At 35.6% G+C, this 17,557-nt stretch overlaps 1 protein-coding gene across 1 annotated transcript in view; it reads left to right on the top strand.

Moving 5' to 3' along the window:
- Positions 1–13,466, top strand: part of LOC5567316 (nose resistant to fluoxetine protein 6) — a 91,973-nt gene extending 78,507 nt beyond the window's left edge. The window contains exons 3-6 of the mRNA XM_021839035.1: positions 11,896–12,425; positions 12,483–12,608; positions 12,673–13,021; positions 13,082–13,466. Coding sequence (XP_021694727.1) covers positions 11,896–12,425; positions 12,483–12,608; positions 12,673–13,021; positions 13,082–13,312 — 1,236 coding nt within the window. The 3' untranslated portion in view covers positions 13,313–13,466. The remainder of the gene's footprint in view (positions 1–11,895; positions 12,426–12,482; positions 12,609–12,672; positions 13,022–13,081) is intronic.
- Positions 13,467–17,557: the final 4,091 nt, after the last annotated feature.

The raw sequence follows: 17,557 nt of genomic DNA, 5'->3' as shown, positions 1-17,557 counted from the left end.
CTTTCCACGTTGTTCATTTTTTTCAGTTTACCTTCTTCAAAACAAAATGGTCTTTTCGCTTTTTCTAGATTTTATTTTCCAATTTTTCGTTTTACAGTCAACCCTCCATGAGTCGATATTGAAGGGACCATCGACTCATGGAAATATCGAGTCATGGAACAGCAATTCTTTGGATACCCGTTTGAGGGGACCATCGTAGTAACCATGAAATTTAATTTTTAATATGGTTCCATGAGTCGATATCGAGTAATAGAACATCGACTCATGGAGGTTTAACTGTATATATATTTATTTATTATAATTTATTATTTCCATTTCCTGTTCCTCTTCAGCTTACTTCTAGTATAATTTTGTTCCATTTTCATTTACAATTCATGTTAATCCATTTCGATTTTCAGAGCATTTCCCGTTCATTTCCAGTCCACTTCCAGGTCATTTTTAGTCCACTTCCGATCCATCTTCAGTTCATTTTCTGTCCACTCCAATCCAATTCCAATATGTTCTAGTCCTTTTTCAATCTCTCATCTATTTAATTTTCAGTCCGTTTCAATCCATCTTCAGTTTGTTTTCGTTGCCGATTAATTTCCAGTCTACCTTCATTCCATTTTCAGTCCCTTTCTTTTTCAATCTATTCTCTATTTTAAAGTTTTCAATTTTCTAAACTTCAATATTCCAGTTTTGAATTTTTCAGTTTTCTGTGTTACTGTTTTACAATTTCCATTTGCCATTGTCTATTTTTCGGCTTTCTTTTTCACAGTTGTCCATTTCTCATGTTATTCATTTTTACAGTTTACCTTCTTCTAGAGAAAATGATCTTGTTTCCCTTCGTCTGAATATTTATTTTGCAATTTTTCGTTTTACATTTCTTTATCTTATAAATTCAATTGGGAATGTACGTTATGTGAAAAAGAATATGTGGAAATGAAAATGTGGAAATTCCAGTCCATTTTTGATCCAGTTCTTTTGCAGTCTATTTAAAGTATAATTCTATTCCATTTTCATTTCAGTTCATTTTGATTTTCAGAGCGTTTCCCGTCCATTTCCTGGTCATTTAAAGTCCACTTCCAAACCATTCTCAGTTCTTTTCAGCTTCCTTTCAATTCCATTTCAATTCCTTTTTCAATCCGTCTTTCATTCAATTTTCAGTCCATCTTAAGTTCATGTTCAGGCCCTTTATTCTGAATCTCTATTACAGGTCGGATTCGATTATCCAGGGGACTCGATTATCCGGGATTCGATTATCCGGAATTTGTTTTTTGATGTTCTTGTTTTTCAATTTTCATGCATAAATCTGAGATAATTTGGTATTGCAATGCAGTAATGTCCCGATTTTGTCAGCCCCATGCTGAATTTAGGGTTGAAAAAATCGGAAAATAGCTAAAATCGGGAAAAAATTGTCGACTGTTTTCAAGTTTTATTTAAACTTAAGGACTTAGTTTCAATATAAACATTGTGTTTTTTAATTCAATTTTCTATGTACCGTGATGCAAGGTAACATTGATCAGTTTCATGAATAATTATTGAAAGTTTTCAGATTTCAATTTTTTGGTCTTTAGATGATTGTATAGACGTGGCCAAGGTCATAATTGACATAATGCACCCAATATTGCCAGTATAGACGAGCTTACTCTGATTAAAAAAAAATCAATTTTAAGGCTGACAAAATCGGGCAAAAAGGATGCTATAATCGGGAGTAGACAAAATCGGGTCAAAAAAGGTGCTTATATCGGGGGTAGATAAAATCGGGGGTAGACAAAATCGGGGGCTGACAAAATCGGGTCATTACTGTATGCAATATGAATGGATTTGAACGTATTTAAGAAAAAGGGGGTTTGAAAAAGTGATTTTTTGTGTATGCTGATCAAAATATTTGTTGCTTGTAAAGACCCTTACTGTTTCTAGAAATAATTTCTGGCTACGCCACCGCATCATAGAGATAAAACAACGGAAAAAGATAATATTTAAGTTCTTTTATGGAAGATTTCAATTTTTTCTTAGTGATTCGATTATCCGGAGTGAAAAAAAAATCGACACTCCGGATAATCGAGTCCGACCTGTACAGGTATGTTCCGTTTTTATCACGTTCCGATTTTGTCACGTTCCGATTTCGTCAACAAATTATTCCGTTTTTATCAACACACAAAAATATTTTTTTTTAATTTTCAAAATGTTTAGAATATAAACTAAATACTTATTTTGAAGCAATTGAAATGCTTTTTGATAGCCTCAGAGTTGAATTTTCGACATTATGTCAATATTGAGCATCTACGATACATGGTAGGTGTCAAGTCATATACGATTCAATAAGGTTTCACTCCTTCTTATGTACTAATCAATTGGAGTTTTCAAACTTAGCTTAGTTTGTTGGCTGATTAGCCCATCCATCAATAATCAAAAGTTGCTCTGGCCACGTCCTAACAACAACTGGAATTTGTGATTAGTTGAATACGTATTTAAGAGAGTTGCAGAGACCTTTACTTTTTCTTATATAACATGGCATAAAAGAATTTTCTATGTAAATTTGATAGACATATTTACCCCCTTCCCCTATGGTATGATTTTTTGTATGAAAATAAAAAATAATTTGTATGGCACATAAGATATCTCAAATCCCCCTGGCTCCCCCCATAACCGCTTACATGATTAATGGACGATCCCATATATGTTCAGTTATTTTTGATAAGGGATGCACTTGGGAATAAACTCAAGATTATTTGGGCAACAACAAGAGACATGATCGAGTTTATTTTATTTTTGATAAGGTTGTCGACCTAGCATTGCACAAATATAGCAAACATTGATTAGATCCTGTTCCAAGGGGTAGGGGAAAAGGTCCAGCAAAACTAAGCAATCTGTAGAAGATTTTGTTGTCATTCCAAATCTGCTGGAATGTTGAGCTTTGAGCAGACATGAACCCCTTCCCCACATGGAGACTAAAAGTTAAATTAGGATCCTTATACCAACAGCCATACGCTTATTCAGAAAACTTTACAAAAGAGTTTCTTCACAAAAAGTTCTTATTTGGTGATGCTGGTTCTAGAGTTTGTACACTTGTGTGTTTTTGATGAACTTCTATATAAGTAAAAATTAAATGGTGTTTGTACGTCACGAAATGTCTTAAGAACGGCCTGATAGACTTACGTGATTATTTTACTGTTGCATTGGTCAAGTGTTCCCACGTGTTTGAGCGAATGAAACGATTTGGAAAATCATCTGGAATAACTGGACAAACACCTGGAGCAGCCTACTTGATGGCAAAACAAAGCTTGACTAGTATTTAATACTATTTTACTCAACAAAAACTAGAACTTAAGGTTTGTCTATAGCCAGTCTATTTGTGATCTAACGTAAAGCTAAAAGGCGATGGTGGGGCTGTTTTAGATGGGCGATTAGTGCATCCTTGTCGAAATTGGTAGTAATTACTCTAGAAGAAAAATCAACACATTATTTTACTGTTAAATTTGTCAATTCAAAGCACAGGAAACCGTAAATATTCATTTCAATTTTCAAAACTTTCGCATCATAACTTCACATTTAATCATTAATCGGATGTTGCCCAAAATTAAAAAAAATGTACCTTGGCAAAAAACTATCAATTGATAACAGCGAATGTGTTTATAAGAACATCAAGCTGAGAAGAAGGCTCTTTCTCAGTTGGGATGTAATGCCATAAAGAAGTATAAGCAAAATGATGAAGATGAACAGTAGAAAAAAAATATTTTTCTTGTTGAATCTTTCTTAAAAAAATGATCAGCTTGCCCCACTTCCTTGTAGTTATTTTTACAAACATGACGAACCTTGTGATGTAAAGAACATTTATGTGACTATCGTTTTAATATTCTATGTTACATTTATTGATTCTCACCAAGAAAAACAAAACTATTAAAGATTTATTACAAAATCATATTGATTGATAGGACTCTGCAATCAACTTTCATTATGAACCTATAAGAATGAATAATCTAAATGCTCCTCACAGCTCCTAAACATCAATACTGTACATTTTTATGATGAATATGTGTATTATCCTGACGAAACTGCAATTTCCATTTCATATTTGTAAAATATTTTGTCTAAGAAAATTATTCCGTTTTTGTCACGGTTCCGTTTTTGTCAACTGAAAATCGCCGATTGTGTTGATAAAAACGGAACATACCTGTACCAACTTATTTTCAGTCCTCCTCCATTCCATTTTCAATCTCTTTTAAGCCCCTTACCTGATCATTTTTCAAGTTTTCAATTTTCTAAGCTTCATTTACATTTACATTTTACATTTTACATTTTACATTTTACATTTTACATTTTACATTTTACATTTTACATTTTACATTTTACATTTTACATTTTACATTTTACATTTTACATTTTACATTTTACATTTTACATTTTACATTTTACATTTTACATTTATTTACATTTTACATTTTACATTTTACATTTTACATTTTACATTTTACATTTACATTTTACATTTTACATTTTACATTTTACATTTTACATTTTACATTTACATTTTACATTTTACATTTTACATTTTACATTTTACATTTTACATTTTACATTTTACATTTTACATTTTACATTTTACATTTTACATTTTACATTTTACATTTTACATTTTACATTTTACATTTTACATTTTACATTTACATTTTACATTTTACATTTTACATTTACATTTACATTTTACATTTTACATTTTACATTTTACATTTTACATTTTACATTTTACATTTTACATTTTACATTTTACATTTTACATTTTACATTTTACATTTACATTTTACATTTTACATTTTACATTTTACATTTTACATTTTACATTTTACATTTTACATTTTACATTTTACATTTTACATTTTACATTTTACATTTTACATTTTACATTTTACATTTTACATTTTACATTTTACATTTTACATTTTACATTTTACATTTTACATTTTACATTTTACATTTTACATTTTACATTTTACATTTTACATTTTACATTTTACATTTTACATTTTACATTTTACATTTTACATTTTACATTTTTCATTTTACATTTTACATTTTATACTTTACATTTTTTTTCTTCCAAATTACCATTTCCTCCTTCTAAATTCTTCCATTTGGAATACAAAATGAAATGACAATAGAAATATGAAAATGTAAATGTGGAAATAGATATGTGGAAGTGGAAATGTTGAAATGGAAATATGAAAAGGAAAATTTCAAAATAGAAAGATGAAAATAGAAATGTGGAAATGTAATCGTGGATATGTAACTCTGGGAAAGGAAATAGAAATATAGAAACTATAAACTATAGAAGCTAGAAAAGTTGAAATGGAAAAGTAGAAATATGGAAATGGGAATGTGGAAATGAAAATGTACTTCTTCTTCTTCTTTCTGGCGTTACGTCCCAACTGGGACAAAGCTTGCTTCTCAGATTAGTGTTCTTATGAGCACTTCCACAGTTATTAACTGAGAGCTTTCTTTGCCCATTGACCATTTTTGCATGTGTATATCGTGTGGCAGGTACGAAGATACTTCTATGCCCTGGGAATCGAGAAAATTTCCTTTACGAAAAGATCCCCGGCCAGTGGGATTCGAACCCACGACCCTCAGCATGGTCATGCTGAATAGCTGTGCGTTTACCGCTACGGCTATCTGGGCCGTAGAATGAAAATGTGTGATTCGAAAATGGAAGCGAGGATATGTAAATGGTGGAATGGGAATGCGGAAACTGGAAAGTTGAAATGGGAACGTAGAAATGGAACTGTGGGAAAAGAAATATGTAAATGGAAACATGAAAATGGAAATGTGGAAAAGGAAATGTTATAATAGATATGGAAATAGATAGTGGTGATGTGTATATGAAAAAATGTGAAAATAGAAATGTGGAAATGGAAATATTAGAAACCAATTTTTAAAATAGAAATTTGGAATTAGAAATGTGGAAATGGAAATGTGAAATGGAAATGTAGAAACGGAAATGTGGATATAAAAATATGGAAATGGAAATACAGAATTATTGGAATTGATTGAAAATGTGGAAATGTAAATGTGAAAATAGAAAAAGAATAGAAGTGCAACGAGAAGTAGATTGGAAACATTGTTGGAAATGCAATTGGAAAAGGAGCTTAAATGCAATTAGAAAAGAAATAGGAATGCAATTGACGAATGCCATCCAGAATGAGTCGAGAAATAAAATAAAATCGTGCTCGACAGTTTTCGATTTGGATTAAATTTTGCACATGTTTTTGGTATGGTTTAATAAGTGTTTTCCATAGAAAATCATTTTGACTCAAGAATAACTTTTGAAAATGGCCTATACATTTTTGCATGTAATTTATTAGAAAAATTCTAACTCCGAAACTATTAATTTTGGAGAAAAATGTTCTATGAAGAAGTTGTAGTGAACCGTTTAGACTATAAAAAATATACACTGAAAAAATATTTTATTTATTTTCATAAAAAAATAAAAAAAAAACTTAAAAAAAAATTTAAATTATACAAAAACCCCATTTTTATTATTTTTTTTTAATTTTTACCATAGAATCTTGATAGTACACAGATGTTTGGGACAATGTTCTACAGTCAACCCTCCATGAGTCGATATTGAAGGGACCATCAACTCATGGAAATATCGAGTCATGGAACAGCAATACTTCTTCTTCTTCTTTCTGGCGTTACGTCCCAACTGGGACAAAGCCTGCTTCTCAGCTTAGTGTTCTTATGAGCACTTCCACAGTTATTAACTGAGAGCTTTCTTTGCCGATTGACCATTTTTGCATGTGTATATCGTGTGGCAGGTACGAAGATACTCTATGCCCTGGGAATCGAGAAAATTTCCTTTACGAAAAGATCCTCGACCAGCAGGATTCGAACCCACGACCCTCAGCATGGTCATGCTGAATAGCTGCGCGTTTACCGCTACGGCTATCTGGGCCCAGCAATACTATGGAAACCCGTTTGAGGGGACCATCGTAGTAACCATGAAATTTAATTTTTAATATGGTTCCATGAGTCGATATCGAGTAATAGAACATCGACTCATGGAGGTTTAACTGTATGATGAAGAAATCTATATAAATAAAAATGGAGGGGTGTTTGTATGTCACGAAATGGCTCGAGAGCGGGTCATCGGATTGACGCAAGTTTTTCACTGTTGCCCTCCACAAGGGATGCGACGTGTTCGTGCGAGGAAAAAGTTCCGAAAAGTCTCCGGAATAATGGGGAAAACGGGAAAAGACTAACGTAACATTTTGTATAGGGGATTTCTTGACATTTTCTTATCAGCCTACTTGATGGCAAGACGAAGTTTGCCGGGACCACTAGTTTTTAATAAAAATGTTTTTCTAAGAACAACTTTTGGCCAATTTTCAAAATTTTGATTTTTGTCAAAATAAATCCAGATTTTTACGCTAAATTGGCATAATATTTGAACCACCCCTATTTGGCATTTAGTGCAAACACTATGATTTTTTTATAGCTTAATCGAAGCAAGCTTTGAGGAGCTAGAAATTTCTCATGTTGACGATGTAATGTCAGAGTTCAACGGGTTTACCCTAGGACAGGACGTGACAGCTCAACTAAGACTGCCCCATTGTTTTTCAGTCGATAACCTTGACGATATAAAAGCCAGTGTTACCAGTATCCTTTTATAGCAAAACTTGTGATCAAATTCAAATATAAAGGCTCATAATTTGATTGTTTCTTGCATGATTCATTCATTTAGTGCAAGAGAGGATGCTATATTAAAAAAAAAAATCAGGTTTTAAATCAATACCGACGATATTTTAAAGAGAATTGACACAATTTCCATTATATTGATCTCAATTAGGTATTTTTTATTTATTTGAACATTGTAGGAGCACATGCTTTGAACTTAACATCGAATATGAATAGATTTGAAACAAAACGATTTCATTGAAAATTTTCAAATTTTTTGATATAAACTCTAACGTTATGTGAGAGTCCCGCCCAGGATTCGAGTAAAGTTATGTCCTGGACCTCGTGGGATCTCGCCTATAACTGTGTCGAGATTTGTGGATTATACTTCTCAAGACTTAATGGAAATTTTCAAGGACCCTGTGTGAATATCTCACAGGGTTGCGCTAGATTCATGTTCAAGGTTCTAAAGAAATTGATATTTGTCACACGTCTATAATTACGGCTTTCAGATGAAATTTTATCATCAGCATCGTTCTTAGATTCATATTACAAGGATGACCAAGGATGAGCCAAATATTCGTTACATTTTTAATTACAGCGGTCCTAAGAAGGGTGACCTGAAATGAGATAAAAAAAAGAAAATAACAGTGGAGTGAAAATCTTTGACACATAAATCAACAAACGCATTTTACTGCCTACTAAGACCTAACTATAAAATATGGGGACAACGAATGTCAAACCCAAATCACCCCCGGTGTTTTATAGCCAACGTAAAAAGCTGGATACGTTCTGATGATTCAATGTTGCTGAACAACGATCGGAAACGCGAGGCACGATGAATTTTCGTAGGCATCAAAACAGAATCTGCGAATAAACACAAACAACCGTTCGGGCGCTTCATTCGTTCGTGTTTCATTTTCGGATCGCTGTTTCTCCCGACGCTATCATCGGGTGATTTTCCATCGCTTGGTAATGTGAACGGTACGATCCACGCCGCCTGCTCTTCGCGAAGAACAGAAAAATATTCATTTCGATCATCTTCATGTGGGCTTGTAACAATCACGCTAAACTTGCTCCGCTCAAAAATGAGTGCCGAGCGCACAAAATTGGCCTCTTTTCGTGCAGCACAGATTCTGTGCAAGGGGCTGTACACAGTTTTGTGCAAACGGTGGTAAACAAAACTGAATGAGTGAATTGCGCACAGAGGAGGAACGCTTGGAATGCGGAATTCGTTTCCATTTTTGTTTTGTTTCTGAAAACATTAAAAAAAAAACATTCCAATTTTAAAGATTTTCAGAGATTTTTTCATTTTCAATAGCCGAAGCGGAAGCAAATGAGGATAAAACTTTCGCATTTGCGACCACCTTCCGGCTTTTCGCTTGAAAACATCTCAGAAAACTCCCCATCTTACCAACGGCCAACTGTTTGCTGCCACGCGGGATATCATTGACAGTTCCCTTTCCATCGATCTCGGACAGCCGAAGGCGAAAACGTCGGTAACTCACAGAATTAGTGCAACCTACTCAGAATTTTCACTCAGTCAGCCAGTTCTGCATTGGTTGCCTCATTCTGTGTAGTTTTAACACATGCGCTGCGTGGAGCTGGCTTAGCGTGGAGTGTTTGCTTGACTTTACGAGAAGAAGCAACCTTGCAATGAATCACGAGAATGAACAGCACGTGGATAAATGAATCCTACGAGGGGAGAGGCTTCGCGAACCACTTATCGGTGTGTTCATTTTGCTTCTTCGACGTTGCATCCGTTCGCTTTTTGCGATGCTCTTCGTGACGCAAAAATGAAAAATGAATTTTGGCGAATGTTGGATCGCGAAGATGCGTCGATCATTGTTCACGAAGAAGATCCATCGCAACCCTGCTGATGATTTAATAAGAATCTTGAAATTATTTTGAACCATAAATATTATATGGATAATTTCTCTAGAAGTAGCCATTTTCGAATTATATCGAGTTTAATGCAAAAAACATCATTTAAATATTAAAATAGGCCATTTTCATTAGTTATTTGCGATTCTCCATCAAGGAAAATAAGTAAGTGGAAAGAAATATGGTCTTTACTCTCAAAAACGTATTATTATTGATGGAGAATCGCGAATAACTAATGAAAACGGTCTATTTTAATATTTAAATGATATATTTTACATTAAACTTGATATAATTCGAAATGGCTACGAAAATGGCTCGAAAATGGCTTTCATGTAATCATTATGGTTTAGAATCAATTGAAGATTTTTTATTAAAAATTTCTCCATCGTGAAACTTTGTCCCAAACATCTGTTTAACATTTTGAGTCTATGGTAAATATTGAAACAATATCAAAAATGAGGCTTATGTGTAATTTAAAATTTAGGTTTTATTTTTTAATTTTTCATGAAAAAACATAACATACTTTTTCAGTGTGCATTTTTTACTTGTAGGCCAAACGGTTCACTACAATTTCTTCATAGAACATTTTTCTTAAAAATCAAGAGTCTCGGAGTTAGAATTTTTCATATAAGTTGCATGCAAAAATGTATAGACTATTTTCAAAAGTTATTCTCAAGTTAAAGTGATCAATTTTTCTATGGAAAACACTTATTGTGCCATACCAAATAAATGTGCTAAATTTACTGCAAATCGAAGATGGTCGAGTTCTGCGACTGGCCGATTTGACATGGAATTCGTCAATAGGGTCCTAAAGCCCTGTCCCAATTTTAGTGTCAAACACTTAAGTTTAGGTCAAAAACACATGTTTACTCAATTTTCTAATGTTTTCCGTTGGTTTAAGTCCAAAAATTTTTTTTTAGATTTTGTCACACCCCTTGGCTCAAACTCAAATTTTGTGTGTATTTTGTTCAACGTGTCCCTTCCGAAATGTCAGATAGGAACAATCCCAGTGTTAAAACTAAAACCCCTGTGGTGTTTTGTCGACTAAGCGAACGTCAAACATGATCTAAAGTGTCAAGGTTCATTTATGGGCCAATTTTTTAAATTAAAATTTAAACATGATATAGCCATTATTTGAGCGGGAAAAATTGCTAAAGTAGTTACAGTAACATGCTCTTCGGTTTTATTAAATAAAATCAAGATTTCATTAAAAATTTTAGGACCCAATTGTCAATTGAATAAAAAGTAAATGAAAATGCAAGCAATTAGAGTTGGGATGAGTATGCACATTTTTCATAAACCACGCTTCAAACTGTCGTTTCAAAATTCTCATATTCTATATCTAACAACTAGAGGCGCACGTATCGTTTTTCGTTGTGTTTGAAGTTTTACACTGGCGGCTTCTGCAGGCCTTGTTGCACATAATGATATTTTGTGCAAATTCGGCCACCAGATTATAATTGTGTGAGCTGGGCGATAGATTTTAAAGGAAGTTGTTCTAAATGTGCCGTCTGTTTGTCTGTGCTGATAGGTTCCCAAGGACTCAAGCGGCTTACTCCGGCACATGCTCCCAAAGAATTCTCTGTGATTCTTAATAGAATCTTTTCAAATAGAAGAATTTAGAAAGGTTCGAAAGAATTTTCAGAGATTTTCAAGAATTTCCGAATGTTATCAGGCGGCGTCCATTTATTACGTAACGCTAAAATTGGAAATTTTTGATCCCCTCCCCCCCTCCGTAACGCTTTTTGTATGAAAAATTTTAAATTTTTGTATGAGCCGTAACGCTTGAGCCTACCCCCCCCCTCCCCCTTGAGCGTTACGTAATTTGTGGATGCCGCCTCTGGATATTCCAAGAGGTTCTATCTTTATAATATATATAAACATCTTGGATGGTGTACAATATCCAGCTCATTGTACTTTTCTCTGTAACTGAACTGTCTGACATGCATACATGTTGTTGCCATGCGCAGTTTAAAGAGCTCTTTGTCAGGAAACACCTGGCCGGTTTTCGCGAGAATCAATCAACAATGGAGACACCTCTGTGGCATAACTGTGAAGACTTCTGTGAAAGCTTCTAAGGAGATTTTTGCTCAGAACTCTAATGTAGACTTCTGAGGAGCCATCTGAGGATATCTCTGCTTAGATTTCTGAGGAGACTTACAAAGAGCCTCGTGTTCACTGTGGAGACTTCTTTGAACATTCATGTAGTCGTTATTTTAAAGACTCTTGTGGAGATTTCTGTTGAGAAATCGCTGAGAGCCATTCTGTATAACTTGCTTTTTGGCTTGATACCTACAATTACACATAATGGGAGAAAATCTTCCACTATTATAAATTCTTCTCACTCTTTCCCAGCAATCGAAATACCTGCGGAACGCCTTCCTGCTCAACTCGCCCCTCCTGGTCGACACCTTCCTGCTGTTGAGTGGGTTCCTGTTTGCCCGCCTGCTGCTCATCGAGCTGGACAAACGCCACGGCAAGATCAACTTCGGCCTGTTGTACATCTTCCGCTACATTCGGCTAACTCCGGCGTACGGTGCCATGATCGCCCTGTACGCCACGTGGCTTCCCCGCCTGGGCAGTGGGCCCCTGTGGGATCAGCGGATGTTGTTGGAGCAGCAAAGGTGCAGGGAGAGCTGGTGGCGTAATGCTCTGTACATCAACAACTACCTCGGGACGGATAGTATCTGTATGTTCCAGTCGTGGTATCTGGCGTCGGATTCGCAACTGTTCGTGCTGGCACCACTGCTGCTGTATCCACTGTGGCGATATGGACGGCGAGTTGGAGCAACGCTGCTCGGAACGGTAGCGACCGTGTCCGTGGTGGTTCCCTTCCTGGTGACGTACTACGGAGAGTTGGATCCCTCGCTGATGATCTTCGGGGAGTGAGTTGGAATCTCTTGAAGTCATTGCTAGGTTTGTAACATTTCCTGAAATTTTAGTGAAGTAGCTGACCTACAATCCAACTCGTACTTCGCCAACGTCTACGTGAAGACCCACATGCGAGCAACGGCCTACATTTTCGGACTGGCCGTCGGATATCTGGTGCACATTATGCAGCAAAAGAAGTAGGACCCGTCCCATTTCATATCTCAGACAACTCCATAATCTTCTCCCTGAACTCTTCCGCAGCATCACGATTGGTAAGCAGAAGCTGTTCTTCTTCTGGACGGCGTCTACCCTGATAGGAACGGTATCGATGTTGAGCATAACCACGTTCTACAATTCGGCCGGAACGAGCGACTACCTGTACAACGCTCTGTACGCGGCACTGCATCGGCTCGGCTGGAGTCTCTCCAATGGATGGCTAGTGCTGGCCTGCGTGACCGGGAACGCAGGACCGCTGAAGAAGTTCCTCTCATCGCGGCTTCTGGTTCCCATCAGTCGGTTGACGTACTGTGCATATCTGACGAATGGCCTCGTGGAGTTGTACTTCAGCGCGTCGCAGCGAGTTCCGCTGTACGGCGGTGTCATCAACATGGTAAGAGAGTTTATTCCAATTCACCGGAAGCGATTCCCATACTTATACACTTCTCCACAGACGGCCGTCACTCTATCCCACGTAATTCTCACCTTCCTGACGGCACTAGGCCTGTGCTTAGTGTTCGAATCGCCCATCCACGGGATCGAGAAGATATTCTTGCGGAGGGCTCGACCTGTTAGTGGAAGGGCCACTAATCAGCGCACGGCTGAGGATGCGAAGGGCGCGGTTACCAACAATAGCACGGGGACGGCCTGTACTCAGAGCACATCGGACGACTCGAGTGCGTGATACGCGATACAACGGATGGAGAGGGAGAGATGCCCCAAGTGAACTACTGGCTTCTAAGATAGCTAACGCAAGTGATGTTTGTACAGTTATGAAATTAAGATTAATTAGGATTCATACTGGTGATATGCTAAATATATGAATTTACATTTTACAATTTGGATGCTTGAATTTGTTAGGTTTTTGAAAGAATTCCTTGGTTTTTTCTGTGTAGGTTCTACCAGGTCCTACGGCTCCGAAAAGTCTTTCAGATATTCTACCAATTTACTTGAGATACTTGTCTTATTAATCGAAAGAGATTTTTTCCAGAAATTAGCACAACACTTATTGCAAAAATATCTTCGATAGCACCTCAGGAACTTCCTGCGAATGTTTTCTACTATTCTGGTAAACATTTTTCTCTAAAATTTCTACCAGGAAATCCACTAATAATTATTCATTTTTTTTTAACATTTCCATAGCATCCTATTGTGATAGGAGTCAATAATGCTACTAAGAAATAAAAAATAGTCCCAAACGGATTTGCGGGAAAATGAATTAAACATTTTTTTAGAAAAGCATCGAAGATTCCCAGACTAATTTCTGGGAAACATCTGGAGGAGTTTATGGAAAACCCTCTAACGGAATAATTGCGACAGTTTTCGAAAAATTATATATGTTAAATTTCTTAAGAAAACCGTGATAGAGTTCTCGGAAGTGTCCTTTGAGGAAGAGTCCCTGGATGAATACGTGAAGGAATCATTTTAAGAATTTCCTAAAGGAAACACTACCATAATTTCATGAAGAAAACTTTTAAACTGAATTTGCCTAGAACGGTGGCATAAACTTGGAAAGCTGCGTCTTGACTTAGAGAGTTTTCGTTTTTGAAGCTCACAAGAAAGCTTTAAAAGCTCCTGCTTCTGAGTTTAGAAAAGTCCTACTTTAAACTAGAAATGATTTACACAACGAAGATGTTATCCCACCTTATTCTTAAACTTGAGAAGCCTCTCTTTTGGAGCCTGGAAAATTCTTCCATTGCATCTTGTCTCTGGAAGCTTCCTCCCTGGAAGAATGGAGTGTTTTCCAGAAAAGCTTGCAAAGCATCTTACTAGAACTTTTAAAATCCTTTTTCTGGAAACTTGAAAGCGTTTCATAAAAACTTAGAAATCTTGCAGTTTTGCTCTACTAGTATGATAACAATCACTTCAGAAGCTTCAAAAATATATTTTGTATTACTTGAAAAGCTTTTCCTTAAAAGCTTTACCATGTGAAGTAAAAACATGCATTGCTGCAAGCTTGTACTGCCCATGAACGCATGTCAGTCCCACAATTATGCGTTTATGGGCAGTGTAGTGTTCCTATTAAAGAAGCTCTTTCCGAAGATTTATTCCTGCGAGCTTAAAAAGATTCTATCCTGGATGATTGTGCCAGTGAGAAACTTTTCTAATCCTTGCAAGCTTCTCACAGGCATCTACAGAATTTATTTCTAAGTTTGAAAATAATCACCATAGATGCTCAAGAAATGAAAGCTCCCAAATTTTTCCTTACTTCATTTTGAAATCATTAATAACCTTCTTCCTAAAGCAAACATGGTGTGCTTCTAATTGGATGTTTGCTTCCAGAAAACTAAAAAGGCTCGCCTTTCAAAGTCTAAAACCTCGCTTTTGGCAGTATTAAGGGTTTTCCAAAAAGGAAAAAAAATTCTAGCGTAACATTTGAAAAGGGCCTATCTGCAAAACGTAAACATTGAGAAATTCTCAATTGAAGATTCCGTACCACATTTATAATTCCTATTTTAAACCCATTTGCATTTTTACTAGTTTCATACCTGTGTTCGACACCCATTAAAGTCTGTTGCGTGGCCCATTATGTTTCTAATCTCAAATAACACAACAACTCGTAAAAATTGTTGAATTCAAACATCATCGGCAGATAGGCCCTTTTATGAATCTTCAAACCAGTTAGGCCCTTTCAGTTAGGCCCTTTGATTGAACATGGTTTCAGTTAGGCCCTTTTATAATTTGCTAATTTTATTGATTTTTGAATCGGTTTGCATAAATCTTGAACAAAATTTAGCGATTATGTGAAAAAACACTATATAATAGCTAAATATTGGAAATTTTCGGTTGAAGATTCAGTACCATATTGATTATTCCTATTTCAAACCCATTCGCTTTCTACTAGTTTCATACTTGGGGAAGATCCAAAAATGACCTCCATCGTTTTTCGGGATTTCTAGAACCCTTCTACCCCCTCTGTCACGCTTTTTCTGATACCGCACTGTCACGTTTTCGTACATCCCCCCATTGGAGGAGGCCCCAATTGATGGACGTCATTTTCGGATAACCCCTTGTGTTCGACACTTATAATGGTCTATTACGTGGCTCACAACGATTTGAATTTGAAATAGCACAACAACTTGTAAAAATAGTTCAATTCAAACATCATCTGCAGATAGGCCCTTCTACGAATTTTCAAACCAGTTAGGCCCTTTTTAAATTTGCTAATTTTATTGATTATTGAAGTGATTTGCATAATTCTTCGACAACATTTAATGATTATGTGAGAAAACAACACAATATCATACAAGCTTAATATTGGAAACTATTCTATACAAAATCAGCAACATATTGATTATTGATATTTCAAACCCATTCACTTTTTTTTACCAGTTTTATACTTGTGTTATACACTCATTATGGTTTATTACGTGGCCCAGAACGTTAGTAATCTCAAATAGCATAACGACTCGTGAAAATGGTTGCATTCAAATATCATCAGCAGTTAGGCCCTTCAATGAATCTTCAAACCAGTTAGGCCCTTTCAGTTAGGCCCTTCGATTGGACATGGTTTCAGTTAGGCCCCTCCAGTTAGGCCCTTTTATTAAACATAGTTCCAGTTAGGCCCTTTTGGAATTTGTTGATATTATTGCTCATTGAAGTGATTTTCATAGTTTTTAAATAAGATAAAGCGAGAGAAAAACAATGTAATAGCTAAATGTTGGATATTCTCGGTTGAAGGTTCAGTACCTTATTGATTATATCTATTTCAAACCCATTCACTTTTTTACTTGTTTTATACTTGAGGGCCTTCCTTAGCCGAGCAGTTTAAGTCCGCAGCTACAAAGCAAAGCCATTCTGAAGGTATCAGAGTTCCATTCCCGGTCGGTCCAGGTTTTTTCGTAATGGAAATTTCCTTTACTTTCCTGAATATAGAGTACCTTCGTACTTGTCACACGATATACGAATGAAAAAATGGCAACTTGTCAAAGAAAGCTCTCAGTTTATAACTGTGGAAGTACTCATTGAACACAAAGCTTAGAAGCAGGCTCTGTCCCAGTGAGGACGTAATGCCAAGAAGAAGTATAAGAAGAATTCTTGCAGAGCTGTTACAAAAACAAACGAATTTGTTTTTGTGAAAATCGCGACTTTTGGAACTCGATCCACAACTAGAGGCAAAAATTGATTTTTTTTCAGGATAAAAAATCAGTTTTTCAACTAACTTCGCATTAAGATTATGATAAAACTAGTAAAAAAGAGAATGGGCTTGAAATAGGAATCAATATAGTACTGAATCTTCAATAAAGAATTTTTATTAATCAATGTTGATTTTCTCACATACCTAATCGATTGATTTTGATCTAAAACTTTGAAAATCACTTCAATAATCAATAAAATTAACAAATTCCAAAAGGGCCTAACTGGAACTAAGTTTAATAAAAGGACCTAACTGGAGGGGCCTAACTGAAACCATGTTCAATCGAAGGGCCTAACTGAAAGGGCCTAACTGGTTTGCAGACTCGTAAAAGGGCCTATCTGCCGATGATGTTTGAATTCAACCATTTTCACGAGTTGTTTTGTTATTTAGGATTTAAAACGTTATGGGCCACCTAGTAGACTATTATGAGTGTGAACACAAGTATAAAACTAGTAAATAGGAGAAAGGGTTTGAAATATGAATAATCAATATAGTACTGAATCTTCAATAAAGAATTTTCAATATTCAATGTTGATTTTCTCACATAATCGATTGATTATGTTCTAAAACTTTGAAAATCTATTCAATAATCAATAAAATCGACAAATTCCAAAAGGGCCTAACTGGAACTATGTTAAATAAAAGGGCCTAACTGGAGGGGCCTAACTGAAACCAAGTTCAATTAAAGGGCCTAATTGAAAGGGCCTAACTGGTTCGAAGACTCGTAAAAGGGCCTATCTGCCAATGATGTTTGAATTCAACATTTTTTACTAGTTTTTATGTTATGTTAGA

This window comes from Aedes aegypti, chromosome 1 (genome assembly GCF_002204515.2).
Source record: "Aedes aegypti strain LVP_AGWG chromosome 1, AaegL5.0 Primary Assembly, whole genome shotgun sequence".
Taxonomy (NCBI): domain Eukaryota; kingdom Metazoa; phylum Arthropoda; class Insecta; order Diptera; family Culicidae; genus Aedes; species Aedes aegypti.
Note: the sequence above shows the minus strand (reverse complement) of the source record. Positions and strands in the feature narration are given on the sequence as shown.